The sequence below is a fragment of the Oncorhynchus nerka genome, linkage group LG4 (assembly GCF_034236695.1).
Source record: "Oncorhynchus nerka isolate Pitt River linkage group LG4, Oner_Uvic_2.0, whole genome shotgun sequence".
In the NCBI taxonomy this organism is placed as follows: domain Eukaryota; kingdom Metazoa; phylum Chordata; class Actinopteri; order Salmoniformes; family Salmonidae; genus Oncorhynchus; species Oncorhynchus nerka.
In genome coordinates this window covers 82,376,018-82,397,825 of record NC_088399.1, presented here as the reverse complement: position 1 = coordinate 82,397,825, position 21,808 = coordinate 82,376,018, and the positions used below count along the sequence as shown (strand labels likewise).

At 45.5% G+C, this 21,808-nt stretch overlaps 2 protein-coding genes across 2 annotated transcripts in view; one reads left to right on the top strand and one right to left on the bottom strand.

The window, feature by feature from the left end:
• LOC115128675 (TBC1 domain family member 5-like) overlaps positions 1–16,908 on the top strand; it is a 28,095-nt gene extending 11,187 nt beyond the window's left edge. Inside the window, exons 7-23 of the mRNA XM_029658748.2 lie at positions 33–107; positions 1,108–1,175; positions 1,368–1,470; positions 1,807–1,895; positions 2,014–2,064; positions 2,199–2,268; positions 2,433–2,605; positions 2,710–2,852; positions 3,105–3,211; positions 3,731–3,816; positions 3,923–4,206; positions 4,398–4,454; positions 5,714–5,925; positions 6,036–6,135; positions 12,168–12,247; positions 14,016–14,267; positions 14,493–16,908. Of these exons, the coding sequence (XP_029514608.2) occupies positions 33–107; positions 1,108–1,175; positions 1,368–1,470; positions 1,807–1,895; positions 2,014–2,064; positions 2,199–2,268; positions 2,433–2,605; positions 2,710–2,852; positions 3,105–3,211; positions 3,731–3,816; positions 3,923–4,206; positions 4,398–4,454; positions 5,714–5,925; positions 6,036–6,135; positions 12,168–12,247; positions 14,016–14,267; positions 14,493–14,774 (2,232 nt within the window). The 3' untranslated portion in view covers positions 14,775–16,908. The remainder of the gene's footprint in view (positions 1–32; positions 108–1,107; positions 1,176–1,367; positions 1,471–1,806; positions 1,896–2,013; positions 2,065–2,198; positions 2,269–2,432; positions 2,606–2,709; positions 2,853–3,104; positions 3,212–3,730; positions 3,817–3,922; positions 4,207–4,397; positions 4,455–5,713; positions 5,926–6,035; positions 6,136–12,167; positions 12,248–14,015; positions 14,268–14,492) is intronic.
• Positions 16,899–21,808, bottom strand: part of LOC115128674 (inactive phospholipase C-like protein 2) — a 53,671-nt gene continuing 48,761 nt past the window's right edge. The window contains exons 11-12 of the mRNA XM_029658747.2: positions 21,687–21,796; positions 16,899–21,570 (exon numbers count right to left, since the gene is read on the bottom strand). Of these exons, the coding sequence (XP_029514607.2) occupies positions 21,388–21,570; positions 21,687–21,796 (293 nt within the window). The 3' untranslated portion in view covers positions 16,899–21,387. The remainder of the gene's footprint in view (positions 21,571–21,686; positions 21,797–21,808) is intronic.

Sequence of the window (21,808 nt, the reverse complement as noted above, 5' to 3'; positions counted from 1 at the left end):
CCAGTCACTGACTCTCTCCCCTCTCGTCTCAGCACATCACCAACCCCCGTAAAGCTGCAGGCCAGCAGGACCTGGTGGTCAACAATCCACTCTCGCAGGACGAGGGGGTAAGTGTAGTGATGCCTGAGTGTCTCTGAATACACCTTATCCATAATGGGGTATATGGACGTCCTAAATATCCCTCTATCACAGGACTAAGGAGGTAAGTGTAGTGAAGCCTGAGTGTCTCTGAATACACCTCCTTATCCATAATGGGGTATATGGATGTCCTAAATATCCCTCTATCACAAGACTAAGGGGGTAAGTGTAGTGAAGCCTGAGTGTCTCTGAATACACCTCCTTATCCATAATGGGGTATATGGATGTCCTAAATATCCCTCTATAACAGGACTAAGGGGGTAAGTGTAGTGAAGCCTGAGTGTCTCTGAATACACCTCCTTATCCATAATGGGGTATATGGATGTCCTAAATATCCCTCTATCACAGGACTAAGGGGGGTATCCCTGTTGTAAATGTATATCATACCTTTATTATGATGTAGAGCTAACTGCCAAAATAAAGGAAACCCCAACATAGTGTCTTAAGAGGGCGTTGGACCACCACGAGCCAGAACAGCTTCAACGCACCTTGGCATAGATTCAACACCTTCCACAAGAAATTCCATAATTTAGTGTTTTGTTGGTGGTTGAAAACGCTGTCTTAGGCACCGTCTCCAGAATCTGGTGAATGAGTGGGCCATCGCATATGATTTACATCATCTCCATGCTCATCAAACCATTCAGTAAACACTCGTGCCCTGTGGATGGGGCATTGGCATCCTATGGGGGCATAGCCATGGTAGCCAAAATAGTGGCCTGTCCAGCATTTCTTTCATGATCCTAATCATGATGAGATTTTAATTGCTTAATTAACTCTGGTAACCAACCTGTGTGGAAGCACCTGCTTTCAATATACTTTGTTTCCCTGTAGTGTTTCCATTATTTTGGCAGTTACCTGTATGTCCCTATATTGTGTTATAATGTATTGTAACATATAAGTATGGTGAATGGGTTTATGGTGTATTTCCTGGTTCATATGTCCCTGTGCTCTCCTCTCCCTCCTGTCCAGAGCCTGTGGAACAAGTTCTTCCAGGACAAAGAGCTGAGAGGGATGATCAAACAGGACGTGATGAGAACGTGAGTCTGCTACAATTTTAAATACAGCTCTGGTTATCAAATAATGTCACTAAAGTCCTTCTCCGGTCTACTGTATGCCTCTCATATAAACACCATCTTACCTTTCCCGCCACTTCTCTCTCCTCTCCCCTCTTTTGAAATGTTTTCTCTTCTCTCCCTCTATCCTCTCTTGTTCCTCTTTTCTGTCTGTAGCTTTCCTGAGATGCGTTACTTCCAAGACGAGGCTGTCAGGACCAAGCTGACAGACATCTTGTTCTGTTACGCCCGAGAGAATGAACTGCTACTGTATAAACAGGTACCACTACACCATTAGTTACAAGTTGAACAGGCACACAATGTTACATTTGCACACCATGACAGGGCCACCAGGCATGCTGTTGCAACTCCTAGACTAGACCGTATACTGTCCACATTGTGCTACACAGGGAGAGCATGGATGCCCAGTCAATGTTCTAACAGGAAGTGACATACGGCTGGCCACTGGTTAATTAAGTTTAATGATGCTCTGTCAAAACCGATAACACAACTCGTGCATCACGCTGAGAGAAACACAGGCCATGCTGAATCATGTTCTCTTTCTGTCTCTCTCGGTATCTGTGACCTCGCTGACTCTGACTCTCTCTGTCTGCAGGGAATGCATGAGTTGTTAGCTCCTATCGTGTTTGTCCTGCACTGTGACCATCAGGCCTTTCAGCACGCCAGCGAGACCGCGTACCCCAGGTCAGTCACACTGGCACCCCTACTTCACATCTACCTCTTACCCTTCAGTTACACCCTATGCTGTCCATTCCTCCAAATTGGTTTGTGTTGATCTAATGCTGTTGTCTTTGGTCCACAGTGAGGAGATGCTGTCTCTACTGAATCCTATGTTCCATGAGCATGATGCCTAGTGAGTGAAATATGCATTTGACATTCTTCTACATTCTAAACGTGGAAATCATATGGACAGGTCAGACTTCTAACATGTTCTTGTTGAGACCCAGTCCATATCACTCCGTTCTCCTGTGTGTCTGTGTTCTGCAGTGCCATGTTCTCCCAGCTGATGGAGACAGCAGAACCCTGGTTCTCCAGCTTGGAGAGAGAAGTCAGAAGGGTCAGTGCTCTTGTTAAAGTTGTAACACTCACCGGCTACTGAAGCTCCATTGTAGCTGCTGCTTCTGCTATTCTAACGTATATCAGCGTTGTATTTTATGTTCATGTTATTCCACTGTTGACATCATCTGAACACTGTTGATGTTGTCTGAACGTTCTCCTCAGGGGAAGGACGAGATGCTGACCAGCATGCCGTTCGCCCGTCCGCAGGACTCTGGGCCGTCTGTTGCCATAGTGACCAAAGTGAACCGCATCCAGGACCAGCTGGTGAAGAAACACGACGTGGAGCTGCACATGCACGTCAACCGCCTGGAGATCGCCCCGCAGATATACGGCATGTGAGTACTGCCACCTGTCTGTGTATTGTCTCTAGTGTGTGTCTGCCTGCATCTGTTTAAATGTGTGTGTCTGTCTCTTTTTAAACGTGTGTTTGCGTCTCTAGTCGCTGGGTGCGTCTGCTGTTTGGCCGTGAGTTCCCCCTGCAGGACCTGTTGGTGGTGTGGGATGCCCTGTTCGCTGACAGCATCACTCTAGACCTGGTGGACTATGTCTTCGTAGCCATGCTGCTCTACATCAGAGATGCCTGTAAGGACCTCCCTCACTGCCCATCAATACATGTCAGTCACATAGATGGTTGGTTACCGTAGTCAGCTATTCAGCCAGTCTTATTGGTGGTGGTGGTCGTCCAGCCAGCCATTGTCTGACGTAGTCAGCCGTAGACAGTCAGCCATAGTCAACCAGCTATTCAGCCAGCCTGCCTGATAGCCTAGCCGTCTGTCTGCTAGCTAGTGTCTGTCACGGAGCCTTGCTAACTCTTTGTTTTTTCCTGTGTCTCAGTGATAGCGAGTAACTTCCAGACCTGTCTTGGCCTTCTAATGCACTACCCACCTATAGGAGACATCCACACCCTACTACACAAGGCTCTGTTCCTCAGAGATCCCAAGGTAAGAACACACACAAGCTGTCCTGTCCAGTCTCCTCCATTTGACCACTGACCCGTGTAAACTGTGACTGCTTGGTCCCATCATGGTGTGGTGTTCCTGACAGACGTGCAGGTCTGATCCGGTGTGACACAACCGCCCCGGGTCGGACTGCATTGTCCAGACGCGTCCCCATCTCCCCCTGGGGTGGTACAGGGGGAGATGGGATGGATTGATGCAGATGGGTGACATTTGAGGCGGAAGAGATGAGGGTGGAATGAGGGTTAGGGAAAAGAGTGGTGGAGAGGAGCAGGGAAAGATGGAAAAGTGGCTGAATCACGTGTTTTTATGATATTTATCAATTTAAGGTGGTTGGGACATGACCATGATAGTCAGAGTAGTTGGCTAAAGCACAGATCTGGGACTAGGCTATGTGGGGGAGCCCCCACCCAACAGTATTTTTCACACCGTGTCCCTTTCATCACTTTGTATTGATTTGATCACTATTTAGTGAGCTGTATTCACTGATGCCTTTTCCTTTAGAACAATCCTCGGCCAGCCAACTACCAGTTTCAACAGAATCTGGATTATTACAAGACCAGAGGAGCGGACCTGGTCAACAACACCCGGTAAGCAGACACACACACAGTACAGCATGAGGAAAAGTCAACACACACACTGTTGTTTCACAATATTCTGCTAAACTAAGCCTTTCTCTCTTTTCTCCTCTCTCAGTGCCAGTGGCAAGATGGCTCCTCTCAACATCAACAAGGTCTCCAGCAGTCTGCTCAGCTTCGGTAGGAAGCTCATCGCCCCTGCTCTGTCAGGGGGTGGCTCCAGCGGCATCTCTCCAATTAATAGCGAGGTCCTGTCTGCCCCCTCCCCCGTCACTGTGGGTCCTCACCCCCAGGCCGAGCCCTTGTTGTCTGGCCATGCACCCCTGCAGACGCAGACACCACCCCATTCCCAGCACCACCGCCTACTCAAGTCTGAGAGTATGCCTGTCCACCTGAGCAAAGGTGAGGGTCGGAAACACACATACTTTTACGCTGAACAGGTACACTGAAGCTTGCATGTCCATACATACAAGTGCTTAGTTGCGTCACAAGAAGGTTTACTCAATAAGCACATAATAGCAGTACTGTACTCTGGACTGTGTGTGTGTCCACGAGTGACACTATAGCCTTACTCTCCTCTCTGTTCAATGTAGTTTCAGGAGGAGTCTCTCAGGTTCCTGTCCCAGCCCACATTTTCTCTGACACAAAAGGTAACTGCTACCACAGCACCTGCTTGCTTGTGTATGTGTGATGTGCTTGCATTCCCTTTGATCAGTTAGTTTCAACCCTGACCTCTGACTGTCACAGTACTGCTGGCTTTCTGTACTCTTTTCCTCCTGGTTACTTAATCAACCAATAAATGGCATTATTGATCAGCCGTATTGTTCAAACACCCATTCACCCTTGTCTTAATCACTGAACGCTACAAGCCAGCAGTACTGTGGCAGTCCAGAGTTTTGTATTTATGGATCCCCATTAGTTCCTGCCAAGGCAGCAGCTATTCTTCCTGGGGTCCAGCAAAATTATGGAAGTGTATAAAATGTTAAACATTACAACAATTCACAGATTTCATAACATACTGTGTTCTCAGGCCCCTACTCCACCACTACAACACATCTACAGTACTAAATCCATGTGTGTGTATAGTGCATGTGTTTGTTGCTTCACAGTCCTCACTGTTCCATAAGGTGTATTTTGTTATTTTTTAAAATGTATTTTACTGCTTGCATCAGTTACTTGATGAGTTCCATGTACTGGCTCTATGTAGTACTGTGTACCTCCCATAGTCTGTTCTGGACTTGGGGATTGTGAAGAGACCTCTGGTGGCATGTCTTGTGGGGTAGGCATCGGTGTCTGAGCTGTGTGCTGGTCGTTTAAACAGACAGCTCGGTGCATTCAACATGTCAATACCTCTCATAAATACAAGTAGTGATGAAGTCAATCTCTCCTACACTTTGAGCCAGGAGAGATTGACATGCATATTATTATTAGCTCTCTGTGTACATCCAAGGGCCAGCTGTGCTGCCCTGTTCTGACCCAATTGCAATTTTACTAAGTCCCTTTTTGTGGCACACGACTGAACAGTTTTCCAGGTGTGACAAACCTTGTTGATGGTGTTAAGAAGGCAGAGCAGTGTTTTATTATGGACAGACTTCTACCCATCTTAACTACTGTTGTATCAACATGTTTTGACCATGACAGTTTACAATCCAGGGTTACTCCAAGCAGTTTAGTCACCTCTACTTGGTCAATTTCCACATGATTTAGTTGAGGTTTAGGATTTAGTGAATAATTAGTTGAAATATTTAACTTATTCATTGCCACCCACTCTGCATGTTGTATCTACCTGAAAGTTCTCCCTGGTACAGGCTCTCCAGGACCAAGGTTGTCGACAACTGGACTGGTCCATCTGTTCTTCTCCTCTCTCTCTCTCTGCTACTCACAGCCCACATGTCTTTCTCTCTTTCAGGCCAAATCTCCAGGACAGCTAGCTCCTCCCCCAGCATAGAGAGCCTCTCTGGAGGGCGGGGTCACACTACTGCATCCCCACCCCTTTCTGTCACCAGGGAAAATGACACCAGCACGTCGTCTCCGCCCCTCTCGGCCACCAGGAAGGATTCCTTCTTCAACATCACTCGCTCCCGCTCCCACAGCAAGACCATGATGGGCAAGAAAGAGGCTGTGAGTTCACTAGCTCTGTCTCTGTCTCTCACCTATCTCCTATTTCTCTCCTCGATCTCCCTCTAAGGATCCACACTCTCTCTAACGCTGTCCCCTCTGTGTTGTGTCAGGAGGAGGAGTTGGAGGCCCAGGTGTCCTTCCTGCAGGGTCAGATCAACGACCTGGAGGCCATGAGCAAGTACTGTGCCAAAATGATGAACACACATATTGGTAAGTCTACCTACTACCAATACAATAGTGGAAAAATCTGCTGTTCTGCCCTTTAGCAGTTAACCCCCAACAAACCGGGGCGGCAGGTAGCCTAGTGGTTAGACCGTTGGGCCAGTAACAAGGTAAAAATCTGCTGTTCTGCCCTTTAGCAGTTAACCCCCAACAAACAGGGGCGGCAGGTAGCCTAGTGGTTAGACCGTTGGGCCAGTAACAAGGTAAAAATCTGCTGTTCTGCCCTTTAGCAGTTAACCCCCAACAAACAGGGGCGGCAGGTAGCCTAGTGGTTAGACCGTTGGGCCAGTAACAAGGTAAAAATCTGCTGTTCTGCCCTTTAGCAGTTAACCCCCAACAAACAGGGGCGGCAGGTAGCCTAGTGGTTAGACCGTTGGGCCAGTAACAAGGTAAAAATCTGTTGTTCTGCCCTTTAGCAGTTAACCCCCAACAAACAGGGGCGGCAGGTAGCCTAGTGGTTAGACCGTTGGGCCAGTAACAAGGTAAAAATCTGTTCTGCCCTTTAGCAGTTAACCCCCAACAAACAGGGGCGGCAGGAAGCCTAGTGGTTAGACCGTTGGGCCAGTAACAAGGTAAAAATCTGCTGTTCTGCCCTTTAGCAGTTAACCCCCAACAAACAGGGGCGGCAGGTAGCCTAGTGGTTAGACCGTTGGGCCAGTAACAAGGTAAAAATCTGCTGTTCTGCCCTTTAGCAGTTAACCCCAACAAACACGGGCGGCAGGTAGCCTAGTGGTTAGACCGTTGGGCCAGTAACAAGGTAAAAATCTGCTGTTCTGCCCTTTAGCAGTTAACCCCCAACAAACAGGGGCGGCAGGTAGCCTAGTGGTTAGACCGTTGGGCCAGTAACAAGGTAAAAATCTGCTGTTCTGCCCTTTAGCAGTTAACCCCCAACAAACAGGGGCGGCAGGTAGCCTAGTGGTTAGACCGTTGGGCCAGTAACAAGGTAAAAATCTGCTGTTCTGCCCTTTAGCAGTTAACCCCCAACAAACAGGGGCGGCAGGTAGCCTAGTGGTTAGACCGTTGGGCCAGTAACAAGGTAAAAATCTGCTGTTCTGCCCTTTAGCAGTTAACCCCCAACAAACAGGGGCGGCAGGTAGCCTAGTGGTTAGACCGTTGGGCCAGTAACAAGGTAAAAATCTGCTGTTCTGCCCTTTAGCAGTTAACCCCCAACCAACAGGGGCAGCAGGTAGCCTAGTGGTTAGACCGTTGGGCCAGTAACAAGGTAAAAATCTGCTGTTCTGCCCTTTAGCAGTTAACCCCCAACAAACAGGGGCGGCAGGAAGCCTAGTGGTTAGACCGTTGGGCCTGTAAGGTAAAAATCTGTTGTTCTGCCCTTTAGCAGTTAACCCCCAACAAACAGGGGCGGCAGGTAGCCTAGTGGTTAGACCGTTGGGCCAGTAACAAGGTAAAAATCTGTTGTTCTGCCCTTTAGCAGTTAACCCCCAACAAACAGGGGCGGCAGGTAGCCTAGTGGTTAGACCGTTGGGCCAGTAACAAGGTAAAAATCTGCTGTTCTGCCCTTTAGCAGTTAACCCCCAACCAACAGGGGCGGCAGGTAGCCTAGTGGTTAGACCGTTGGGCCAGTAACAAGGTAAAAATCTGCTGTTCTGCCCTTTAGCAGTTAACCCCCAACAAACAGGGGCGGCAGGAAGCCTAGTGGTTAGACCGTTGGGCCAGTAACAAGGTAAAAATCTGTTGTTCTGCCCTTTAGCATTTAACCCCCAACAAACAGGGGCGGCAGGTAGCCTAGTGGTTAGACCGTTGGGCCAGTAACAAGGTAAAAATCTGCTGTTCTGCCCTTTAGCAGTTACCCCCAACAAACAGGGGCGGCAGGAAGCCTAGTGGGTAGACCGTTGGGCCAGTAACAAGGTAAAAATCTGCTGTTCTGCCCTTTAGCAGTTAACCCCCAACAAACAGGGGCGGCAGGTAGCCTAGTGGTTAGACCGTTGGGCCAGTAACAAGGTAAAAATCTGCTGTTCTGCCCTTTAGCAGTTACCCCCAACAAACAGGGGCGGCAGGAAGCCTAGTGGTTAGACCGTTGGGCCAGTAACAAGGTAAAAATCTGTTGTTCTGCCCTTTAGCAGTTAACCCCCAACAAACAGGGGCGGCAGGTAGCCTAGTGGTTAGACCGTTGGGCCAGTAACAAGGTAAAAATCTGTTGTTCTGCCCTTTAGCAGTTAACCCCCAACAAACAGGGGCGGCAGGTAGCCTAGTGGTTAGACCGTTGGGCCAGTAACAAGGTAAAAATCTGTTGTTCTGCCCTTTAGCAGTTAACCCCCAACAAACAGGGGCGGCAGGTAGCCTAGTGGTTAGACCGTTGGGCCAGTAACAAGGTAAAAATCTGCTGTTCTGCCCTTTAGCAGTTAACCCCCAACCAACAGGGGCGGCAGGTAGCCTAGTGGTTAGACCGTTGGGCCAGTAACAAGGTAAAAATCTGTTGTTCTGCCCTTTAGCAGTTAATCCCCAACAAACAGGGGCGGCAGGTAGCCTAGTGGTTAGACCGTTGGGCCAGTAACAAGGTAAAAATCTGCTGTTCTGCCGTTTAGCAGTTAACCCCCAACCAACAGGGGCGGCAGGTAGCCTAGTGGTTAGACCGTTGGGCCAGTAACAAGGTAAAAATCTGTTGTTCTGCCCTTTAGCAGTTAACCCCCAACAAACGGGCGGCAGGTAGCCTAGTGGTTAGACCGTTGGGCCAGTAACAAGGTAAAAATCTGCTGTTCTGCCCTTTAGCAGTTAACCCCCAACAAACAGGGGCGGCAGGTAGCCTAGTGGTTAGACCGTTGGGCCAGTAACAAGGTAAAAATCTGCTGTTCTGCCCTTTAGCAGTTAACCCCCAACAAACAGGGGCGGCAGGTAGCCTAGTGGTTAGACCGTTGGGCCAGTAACAAGGTAAAAATCTGCTGTTCTGCCCTTTAGCAGTTAACCCCCAACAAACAGGGGCGGCAGGTAGCCTAGTGGTTAGACCGTTGGGCCAGTAACAAGGTAAAAATCTGCTGTTCTGCCCTTTAGCAGTTAACCCCCAACAAACAGGGGCGGCAGGAAGCCTAGTGGTTAGACCGTTGGGCCAGTAACAAGGTAAAAATCTGTTGTTCGGCTCTGAACAAGGCAGTTAACCCACTGGCTTGCCAAGTTAAATAAAAAAAAACGCAACTGCTCCCCGGGCGCCGATGACATGGACGGTGATTTAAGGCAGATACCCACACCTCTGATTCAGAGGGTTATTTGAAATTCTTCAAAGTAGCCACCATTTGCCTTGACAGCATTGCACACAATCAACCAAATCTGCCAAATAGTGCTTCTAATAACTCTATTGTAAATACTGTGAAGAGAAATAGTTCAGAGGTTAAGTTGTTTAAAAATATTAGGTCCATTTATCATTTCTACACACATACACCTCCACTTGGCCCGACAAATAAGATTGACCAATCAGGACCTGAATATGACGTCACATAATTTAACTTTTAAAAAAAAAAAACATAGTTATTAAACATTGATTGCACTCACTCGTATTTTATAGCCATTCACCGATACTTATGCTATGATGCTGGTCAAGTTTGGTGTCGCACACCTGACGCTGCCGCATGAGGCAGACACACACCTCCCCAAGCTCTGGGACAGTGCTGGTCAGAAACAAAGAACTTACTGATGGATGCAAACAATGTTCTCCACAAAAAACATAGCAAAACGACAATCTGTTTCAGTAGCTATAGTTAGCTATCTACCTAGGTTTCATCATTTAAAATACCCATAATTTGGCCTCCTGAGTGGTGCTTGAGGCGTCACTACAGACCCGGGTTCGATCCCAGGCTGTCACAACCAGCCGTGACCGGGAGTCCCATAGGGCGGCGCAAAATTGGCCCAGCGTCATCTGGGTTAGGGGAGAGTTTGGCTAGGTTTGCTTTACTTGGCTCATCACGCTCTAGCGACTCCTTGTGGCGGGCTGGTAGCCTGCAGGCTGACTTTGGTCGTCAGGTAGACCGTGTTTCCTCCGACACATTGGTGTGGCTGGCATCTGGATTAAGTGGGCGGGTGTTAAGAGTGGTTTGGCGGGTCATGTTTCGGACACGTGACTCAACCTTTGCCTCTCCCGAGCCTTTTAGGGAGTTGCAGCAATGAGACAAGATTGCAGTTGGATATCACAAAATTGGGGAAAAGGGGGCAACATCCTTTTATTTACTTATACCCATAATTTACAAGACCGTTTTAGTATTTGGTTGATGATGGTCGGACCCACCTATGTGAAGCTTGCGGTTTGCCTTCAAAATAAAAGTCCCTCATTGAAAGTGATGCAAATAGAGAATCATGCCATAGTTGGTGCTTAACAAGGTTGGAATGTTATATAAATGCAACAAAAGCCAATTAGTTAATTTGACAAATCAGTTCAAATCACTCTGGATATATTAGACTTTAGAATTGCATTGGGGGCATACTGTATTCTTAGGTAAGGCTGTACAGTGCAATAGGAATGTCAATACCCACAATAGGCAGACTGGGGAGGTGATTTCCCATAGTCAGTCCTGCAAGAGCTACGCTGCAAAAATGTGTGGACTCTTTACAGTTGTGTTCTGTGGGTGTCACTGAGTAGACTGATACCCAATTTCATTGATCCACAATCCATAGGTAAGGCTTTACAGTGAAATACAAGTATGCCCCAATGCATACTGAAGTCTAATATATCAACAGTGCGATTTCAACACATTTGTTTTGTCAAATTAACTAATTGTCGTTTGTTGAATTTACATAACATTTCAACCTTCAGTATTATCTAGTCCAAATATTGCGTAATTCCACGATTTGTATCCATTTGCATTACTTTCAAAGAGGGACCTTTTTATTTAGAAAGCGAATTGCAAATTCCACTTGACTAATCCTTATTGTGGCTAGCTTCACATAAGTGTCGGGTCCAGTCTTATTACATTAGTTTGGGGGTAACAGGGCTAGGTAGCTGGCTAGCTTGTTTATTTACTTATCTATCTAGCTAGTTATTTTAATGAACAGAAGTTTGATTTAGAATAGGAGAAGAAGTGGCTGCCTGGGTAATACTTAGTCACATGGATTCCTAAATCATTGTTAAGAATATTGAAAATGGTTGCAGTTTCTGGTCAATATTTTCAGAGTGGTTGCATTGGTGCTAGCGAGATACCAAGCTAAAGCTAGCTAGCAATCCCAGAAGTTGCTAATAAAATCTCTATCAAAGATATGAGTGACTTTATCATACTGCAAACCAAAGTCAACATAGTAGGGTGACAGCCTGGCTCCAATTTCCAAACTGTTATCAATGTTGACAAAATGCGTCATTATTATTCTGTATTTAATTTTGACTAGCTAGGTTGAATCAAGTGCAATTGTTTGGGATGTGGCTGGCAGGCAGAAGCGGTAGGATCCCCATCCGTTCCCCCTCAGCCTCTGGGATTGTTGCACGTCTGGGAGAATGTTGGACTACCTTGCTTACATTTTGTTTTATCCTGCTTGTTGATCCTGCATCTTATTTCAAATGTTTACAGACGTTTTCCCATTCGGTCGAACAAATAAACGTCTTATTACCAAAGTGCTATTGAAAACACATCGTGGCTGGTGGTGCTTGTTTGTAGAGGTCTTCATTTCTTCAGCTTTAACAGTGCTGCTGATCGTGGTGGTGGTGCTTGGCTTGCACATGCAAATTCAGCGAGCACAACATTCTATAATATAGTTGTTATTTGACGGATCAAATTAAAAGCTTATTTCACATTTTTTGACATGCAAAGACCCAAACGGCATTCCATATCTACATAGTTTTAGTTGATTTATGTTAAGACTGGAGGTTTTTTTTTCTTCAGAGAAACATTGCGTAAAAACAGACAATCATGACCCACCAGTTGAGAATCGCTGAGTTAAGCTATAACCACAGTGATGTTTTGAGCAATTTAGGGATTTTAAATCAGTATACACATGTACTCAGTTGTGTGGTTAAAACAGGCTTTATTTTGTTAATTGGTTGGCTGTGTGTTACTGCTATATCTGTGATCTGATGTCTGTCTCAGGTAAGATCCAGGAGGTGATCCTACAGGAGCACCTGGAGAAAGAAGACGAGGTGTTGGTGTCACTGGCTGGACTCAAACAGGTGTGTGTATGCATTTGTGCATGACAAATCACATTTTACAGTGAAATGCTTACTTACAAGCCCTTAACCAACAATGTAGTTTTAAGAAAAACGAGTGAGTAAAAAATACAAATAAATAATTAAAGCGCAGCAGTAAAATAACAGTAGCGGGGCTATATACAGGGGGTACCGGTACAGAGTCACTGCGGGGGCACAGGTTAGTCGAGGTAATATGTAGGCATCATTAGTGACTGCGTAGATAATACGCAGGGAGTAGCAGCAGCGTAAAATAGGGGAGGAGACAAAGCACATAATCTGGGTAGCTATTTGACTAGATGTTCAGGAGTCTTATGGCTTGGGGTTAGAAGCCTCTTGGACCTAGACTTGGCACTCTGGTACAGCTTGCCCTGCAGTAGCAGAGAGAACAGTCTATGACTAGGGTGGCTGGAGTCTGACAAAACATTTTTTAGTGCCTTCCTCTGACACCGCCTGGTATAGAGGTCCTGGATGGCAGGAAGCTTGGCCCTGGTGATGTACTGGGCCGTACGCACTACCCTCTTTAGTGCTTTGTGGTCAGAGGCTGAGCAGTTGCCATACCAGGCAGTGATGCAACCAGTCAGGATGCTCTCGATTGTGCAGCTGTAGAACCTTTTGAACATCTGAGGACCCATGCCAAATCTTTTCAGTCTCCTGAGGGGGAATAGGTTTAGTCGTGCCCTCTTCACGACTATCTTGGTGTGTTTGACCATGTTAGTTTGTTGGTGATGTGGAGGCCAAGGAACTTGAAGCTCTCAACCTGCTCCACTGCAGCCCCATCAATGAGAATGGGGGTGTGCTCTGTTCTCCTTTTCCTGTGGTCCACAATCATCTCCTTTGTCTTGATCACGTTGAGGGAGAGGTTGTTGTCCTGGCACTACACGGCCAAGTTTCTGACCTCCCTATAGGCTGTCTCGTTGTTGGTGATCAGGCCCACCCCTGTTGTGTTGTTGGCAAACTTAATGATGGTGTTGGAGTCGTGCCTGACCATGCAGTCATGAGTGAACAGGGAGTACAGTAGGGGACTGGGCACGCACCCGAGGAGCCCCCGTGTTGAGGATCAGTGTGGCAGATGTGTTGCTACCTACCCTCACCACCTGGGGGTGGCCTGTGGAAGTCCAGGATTCAGTTGCAGAGGGAGGTGTTTAGTCCCAGCGTCATTAGCTTAATGATGAGTTTTGAGGGCACTATGGTGTTGAACGCTGAGCTGTAGTCAATGAATAGCATTCTCACATACGTGTTCCTTTTGTCCAGGTGGGAAAGGGCAGTAGAGAGTGCATCTGTGGATCTGTTGGGGCGGAATGCAAATTGGAGTGGGTCTAGGGTTTCTGGGATAATGGTGTTGTGAGCCATGACCAGCCTTTCAAAGCACTTCATGGCTACAGACATGAGTGCTACGGGTCGGTAATCATTTAGGCATGTTACCTTGGTGTTCTTGGGCACAGGGACTACGGTGGTCTGCTTATTCTTCCAGAACGAGGTGAGTAATCGCTGTCCTGATATCTACAAGCTCTTTTTGGTCATAAGAGATGGTGGCAGAAACATTATGTACAAAATAAGTTACAATTAATGCAAAAAACACACAATAGCACAATTGGTTAGGAGACCGTAAAACGGCAGCCATTTCCTCCGGCGCTTGTAAATATTGGCATTTAACCATATGTGTTGTCAGTTCGTGTGTTCTTTGTACTCTCTCTGTATGTGTGTGTGTTCATCATGACTTGCTCTGTGTATTTGTGAATGAATCGTTCAGATCAAGGACATCCTGAAGGGAGCGCTGCGTTTCAACCAGAGCCTGCTGGAGGCTGAGGAGAACGAGGAGATCACCATCGCTGACGACCACTATGACATCGCCTCCAATGCCGCTGCAGCCATCGTAGAACAGCTCGCCAACTGTCACCATGACAAACACCCCTTCCAGGCCACACCGCAGCGTGGCGACGGTGATGGAGAACAGAAGGACCGAGAGGAGGAAGAGCATGAGCACACGGAGTCAGAGCAACAGGTGAACACACACATACTCTTTGCATTGTACCCTTGCATACTTTGGTACTTGCAAATGGAGATCATTCACACCCGTTCCGATATCCCACCACTTCGTATACATCCCCTATACATCAAATGTTTTGATGCATTGTGGGTAAATGGTGACTTTATTTATGATACAAGGTGATTTGTAGATCAGCCTGTCAGCAGCAGTGTTGAACAAGCCCCTTGTCTCCCCATGCAGGCGTCTCCCCCAGAGTCATCTCTGTCTGTGGGTTCGGAGGGGAAGAACTGGGACGACTACATCCTGGTCTCGCAGGACGGAGAGCTGCAGCCCACCGAGAGAGGGGCCGAGAGGACCCCTCCAATCAGACTGCTCCGTGGCTCGCTCAGGGTGGAGCCGGAGGGCGTGGGGGTGTTCCAGGACCCCCTAATGGGTGCAGCGTCTGGCTCCTCCAGCCCAGACGAGGGCAGCACTCACAGCAAAGACTATGACTTCACCATCGTCAACCCCCAGGACCTGTGAGGGACTATACTGTACTGATTTGGGTGGGAGTTACCCCTAACCAGAGATGTAGGATCAGTTTATCAATCCCCTTATCCCCACCTTAACCATTAGGGGGAGAAATGCAAAACTGACCGTAGATCAGTCTTTAGGGGGTTACTTCATCCCAACCTGGAGGATATGCTGTTTCACGGGGGCAAACCAATGTGCCACTGCTGGATGAAACTTGCACATGTGGACTGGGCTATGACAGCCAACCTACTGTCAGGCAGTCGCCAATACTTTATCATTTCCTCTGTCTGTCCTTATGTCTGACACATTACCCTCTCTAACCTGATCTGGATTCCTTGAATACTATAGATCTCTCCTATGCCTATTGCCTGCCCTCCTGTATGCTTGGGTCTTAGCAGTTATCCAACCCCACCTCTGACTTTAATAGGAATACCCATTTTGCCACAAGATGGCACCACTAGACAGTTCACTACAGGCTACCCTCAGGAGCTGGAATTCATACTGCATTTATCAGTGTGGGGAATCCTTTCCCTTCTCTCTGTATGTAGCAGTAATTGAAGGGTAGGGTAGTACCCTGTTTCTCCAGGTAGGGGAGCTGTCTGTCCATCTAATGCCTGTGTCTAAAGATGACTTGTCTTACCGCCATTCATCTCTTCTTTGATTGGTCTTTAACTGTTCAAGAGAAGTTGCTCCTAACATATCTAGGATCAGACTCCCAATCGCTAGTCCTTCACCTACCATTAGGGGGATTTTAAAATATCTGATTCTGTATCGGTTGTTAGGGACAACTTCTAACCAGTGCCTGTAAATCATTGGCAGATTACCTGACTCCCTCTTTCTCCTTGACGTTGTTAGAAGCTATTTTAACCTGCACTGCATTACAAGGTGAAAGTTTTTGTTTTTTTAAGAAATTAATTCAAATGTATCTATGGAATAATAACATAGGTTTCCTTATTTCCGGTGTCCCTGTATTTAGTTCTCTTGCTTCCTGTGGTAGCCAAGTAAAGCATTGCACATAAGGGATGTCCCTATAACCCAGATTAACTAGACCAATAAAAGCATTGCACATAAGGGATGTCCCTATAACCCAGATTAACTAGACCAATAAAAGCATTGCACATAAGGGATGTCCCTATAACCCAGATGAACTAGACCAATAAAAGCATTGCACATAAGGGATGTCCCTATAACCCAGATTAACTAGACCAATAAAAGCATTGCACATAAGGGATGTCCCTATAACCCAGATTAACTAGACCAATAAAAGCATTGCACATAAGGGATGTCCCTATAACCCAGATTAACTAGACCAATAAAAGCATTGCTCATAAGGGATGTCCCTATAACCCAGATTAACTAGACCAATAAAAGCATTGCTCATAAGGGATGTCCCTATAACCCAGATTAACTAGACCAATAAAAGCATTGCACATAAGGGATGTCCCTATAACCCAGATTAACTAGACCAATAAAAGCATTGCTCATAAGGGATGTCCCTATAACCCAGATTAACTAGACCAATAAAAGCATTGCTCATAAGGGATGTCCCTATAACCCAGATTAACTAGACCAATAAAAGCATTGCACATAAGGGATGTCCCTATAACCCAGATTAACTAGACCAATAAAAGCATTGCACATAAGGGATGTTCCTATAACCCAGATTAACTAGACCAATAAAAGCATTGCTCATAAGGGATGTCCCTATAACCCAGATTAACTAGACCAATAAAAGCATTGCTCATAAGGGATGTCCCTATAACCCAGATTAACTAGACCAATAAAAGCATTGCTCTTGCTAAAGTATGCCTGTGTCGTTGTGGCTTTGTACTGCTTTTCAACAGGACATTGTAGTCTGTAGCAACATGCTGAATTGTGAGTACAACTTAACTCTTCAGCTGTACAAATTGAATAGAGCCTGACCTCTTAGTGTGTTTGGTGAGTGTCGGTCAGCAATCACCAGACTGATGTGTGTATGACATTTGAAAATGCCAGTTCAATACTTTGTGGCTTCTCTTTGATGTCAGGCCCTAGTTGTGTCTCTCTGATTGCATGTGTGGCTATCAAGAGTCCAGGGTCAAAGCTGTGTGATTTTTGAAAGCACTGTTTTATGGTAATAAAGACACAGCCAGATTATAAATTAGCTGGTTTATTTGCATATAGTTTTTTTAATCCAGGTAGGCCAGTTGAGAACAAGTTCTCATTTACAACTGCGACCTCGTTTGGGTGTGGTAATACATCTAATGGATATGGTTTGGAGGAGATATTGATGTCAATTTAGAGACAACTTGTCTTATAACATCAGGTGAATAACAAAGGTTTTCAAGACGCCAACCACTGTCTTCCGACAGGTGGCATCTAGGCAACGCTCATCCTTCAGTTCCAGGCAGATTTGTCACACTGACTTAAGACAAAAGGCCAATGAATGAAAATGACCATTTTGTAAAAATGCAGTAATATTTTAGTCAATGAGGATAAAACCAGATATTAAAATAGCGTAATGTGACAACACCATAACAAAACAGTGGTCTAAGTGCCATGGAAGGAGAACTTGAAATACTGTTACACTGTTTCTGATGGTTGAATCATTAACACTGTCTGGTTGAGTTAAATGAACCCTATGCCACCAATAGACATCCATAGAATTTGGATGAGTAGAACATTCCTGGACCTTCTGACCATAGCAATTTGACTGCTAAGTGCCGTTTCTGACCAGCATCCCATTGACAGCCCAACTAGTCCAAATCTGAAACGGACCCTAACCAATTCAGAAATGAAATATGGGTTTATCACATCTCAGTTGGTAGACTGCTGGCGTTTGCAACTTTAGTATCGTGAGTTTGATTCCAGCCGGGGCCACCAATATGAAAGTGTATGTACGCACTGCTGTAAGTTGCTTTGGATAAAAGTGTCTGCTAAATGGCATATTATTATTAGATATCAGTAGCATTCACACATTCTGTATCAGCCTCCTGAAGCACACACAGACACTTCTGTCAATTAGTTTCACTTTGTGCTACAGGCTTTCAAAACATATTCACACCCCTTTTTCCGGTAACATTTAGTTTGAAGGGGTCCTTGTTACATTGTAATTACACCGTAATAAGTACTGTGGTTAACTAGCAAGTGTGTAAATACAAGGGTGGTACAAATGGGCAGGTTTCCACTAAATTCACCAACTTAGTGTTTCGCCTCTTCTCAGCTGCATACAGTAACAACTGTCTCACAGGTTGTGATCAGTCGCGGATGTGCTGGGTATCTGAGAGATTATAGCTTATGCTCAATAGGCTGTAATTACTTAGCCTTGAATGTGCACTGTTCAAACTATATCTCCGCTCAGTGTTGTTGCTGGCACTTGACCCCAAAATAAAGTGCAGCATCTGGGTTAACTTGGTTGATCAGGTAAAAACAGATCAGTAGGTCAAACTCAATGACTTGGGTGGCATCCCAGATGTGGAAAAACACAGTACATGTAATGTTTGCCTAAGTACAATGTAATTACTAGTTGTTACACAGGATTTAGCTAGTTAAAATGAAGTGTATCTTGAAGGATGCTTAGTTGTAATTAATGTGTACTCATACAGTACACTACCCATCCTGACAATCAGGCCTCATTTTAAAGCTTCTGGAAGCTACACTTTTCACAATAAGGTACAGAAATGAAACTTCCAAAAGCTTCAGGGCCAAGTTATCAGGATGGGTAGTGTCCTAAATTGAATCAATTTTAAGTAGAGGCTGTAACGCAACAAAATGTTGAAAAAATCAAGGGGTGTGAATACTTTCTGAAGGGACTGTAGTTTCATGACCCTGAAAACCCTCTTCACTCCCCCCAAAATAAACACAAACCAAGAGTAACAAACATTGCACATAGGGCCCGATTCAGACTTAGGAAATGCACGCACCCCTTTCCTACTCGACAGTAGTTGGTATTCAGACTTACCTTATGTAGGTGCATAATTGGCTTTGCAGGTGTGGTTCCCTTACGCGAGCGAATAAATGTAATTACACAGCTGAAAATCTTCCCACTGGCTGACCAACAGATTTTCTTGTGGAGTTTTCAGTACATTTATCTGAAGCCACCCCTTAAAATTGTGCGTACCTTTTAATTAGAATTTTCTCGGCAGACAATATATGGAAAGAACTGTTCAGAATATTAGGCATTAATGAAAGAAAGCCATGTAAATACACGTCTCCTTTTCAGCACCAATTGGTAGATTTAAAAATACTTAGATCAATGTATATTTTTTAGGGTTAGGAAAATATTTCTGAAAAATAAGTTTGGATGGCTTTTATGCACAAAACATATTGGTGAATCAAAAATAGTGGTTATAAATGTATGTGGGTAAAACGGACGGTGGCTACCGATAGTGGCTGATATTTAACAGAATACAAATTGTAAAAAAATACGGTGAGAAGTCGGGGCATATAATTAAAACATTCTATAAATCAACTCGGTAGGTTTGGCGCTATACTATTATCAACCTACAGCTTGAGTCTCCACATTTCATCCCTGCAAGTTAAGGCCAGCATTTCATCAAATTCACTGTGGAAAAGTTGACATGTTGATATGCTTCAGTTTACTGACATATGACTGGTTTCACATTCATCTGGAGCGATCATCAAGGTAAAATAGTTCTAAACAATTGTAATTTATATTTACTATCCCCTTATCCAAATGGTTTACTCATTTACTTAGACCAAATCAATATTTCTTATCAATTTGTAAATTACAGTGTGTGGAGAATGGTGTTATTTGTATCAGGAAAGAATGAAGTAGATGTTCCACCTGGAACCGACAGGTTGCTCGACCTTAACCATCCTTTCCTCGTACGTAAAGTTGGTGGAATTAAGGTAAGAATACAGCACACAGTGCCTTCGCAAAGTATTCAGACCCCTTGACTTCTTCCACATTTAGTTACATTACAGCCTTATACTAAAATGGATTCAATAAAAAAGATTTTCAGCAAACTACACACAATACCTCACAATGATAAAGCGAACAGGTTTTTATACATTTTTGCAAATGTATAAAAAAAATAAACCTTATTTACGTAAGTATTCAGACCCTTTGCTATGAGACTCGAAATTGAGCTCAGGTGGAGTCTGTTTCCATTGATCATCCATTATATGTTTCTACAACTTGATTGAAGTCCACTTGTGGTAAATTCAATTGATTGGACATGATTTGGAAAGGCACACACCTGTCTATATAAGGTCCCACAGTTGACAGTGCATGTCAGAGCAAAAACCAAGCCATGAGATCAAAGTAATTGTCCGTAGAGTTCCAAGAATGGATTGTGTCGAGGCACAGATCTGGGGAAAGGTACCAAAAAATGTCTGCAGCATTGAAGCTCCCCAAGAACACAGTGGCCTCCATCATTCTTAAATGGAAGAAGTTTAGAACCACAGAGGCTCTTCCTAGAGCTGGCTGCCCGGCCAAACTGAGCAATCGGGGGAGATGAGCCTTGGTCAGGGAGGTGACCAAGAACCTGATGGTCAATCTGATAGAGCTCTAGAGTTCTTCTGAGGAGATGGGAGAACCTTCCAGAAGGACAAACATCTCTGCAGCACTCCACCAATCAGGCCTTTATGGTAGAGTGCCCACTCCTCAGTGCAAGACATATGACAGCCCACTTGGAGTTTGCCAAAAGGCACCTAAAGGACTCTCAGACCATGAGAAACAAGATTCTCTGGTCTGATGAAACCAAGATGGAACTCTTTGGCCTGAATGCCAAGCTTCAAGTCTGAAGGAAACCTGGCACCATCTCTACGGTGAAGCATGTGGTGGCAGCATCATGCTGTGGGTATGTTTATCAGCAGCAGGGACTGGGAGACTAGTCAGGTTCGAGGGAAAGATGAATGGAGCAAAGTATAGAGAGATCCTTGATGAAAACCCGCTCCAGAGCGCTCAGGACCTCAGACTGGGGTGAAGGTTCCCCTTCCAAGAAGACTTGCAGCTGGAATCACTGCCAAAGATGCTTCAAAAGGTACTGAGTAAAGGGTCTGAATACTTATGTAAATGTGATATTTCAGTTTTTTAAATGTATTAATTTCTCTGATCTCCACTCTGAAAGAATAGCTGGCTGAAACATTTTTTTAAATTCAAGGTCAGAATACGTTTGAAAGAAAAGCTCATAAAAAGGGAATTAAGTTCCATTTACAAGTGCATAACTCGGGTCTGAATCGGCCCCATAGAGAGCAGGATTAAACATTTCTTATTTATAGCTGCATACAAAGTAGGGGACAGGGCAGTCTGTCTCTCTCTTTCTCTCAGACCTCATTCCTTCATTCCTCTCTACATTCCTGTCTCCAGTGTCTTTGACATTACTCCTCCCTCTTGGCAGTGCTATAACAGGAGTTTTTCTCTTCAACTGAGTCCATCCTCCTTCTTCCTCATCGTTGTCTGGAGAAAATGGCAGACTAATCTCCAGCAGCCCCCGGGTGAGATGCAGAAGGAGCCTATCACTATAGAACGTATGTAGCAACTTCTTATCACCCTGACAATCCTCAGAATAGGACGATTGTGCCTTTAGAAACGGACCTACGGTCAGTTTTTACATTTCCCCCTTATGGTTCAATATATCATTTTAGACAGGTAAACTGTTCCTAGACCTGTCTGTGACTAAGGGAAACTTCTTGCCGGAGCTGTACCCGACATTGAAGGAAGGGCGTCCAGGCTGCGCCGAGTGTGGGTTGTCTCTCCTGTCCCGCCCTTACTGAGGTTAGAGGTCAGAGCAGCGTAGTGGACCTGCTTTATGTTCTCCTGTACCTCCGTCTTAGCCCGTTTCAGCAGGTCTGCCTGCCCCTGAGAGAGAGAAGGGGAAGGATAGGAAGAGAGAGAGGAGTTGGTTTGAGTTGGCCAATGTGGAAACAGACTGGCAATATTCTGTGGTGTGTGTGTGTGTGTGTGTGTGTATTCACCTTCAGTATTGTGATGTTCCAGCTGAAACTCTCCACAGCTCTGGTGACCTTACGACCTTTAAGCCCCTCCTTCACTGCCATGGGCTTTAACTTCTCATGGAACTCCATGGCTAGGTGACCAC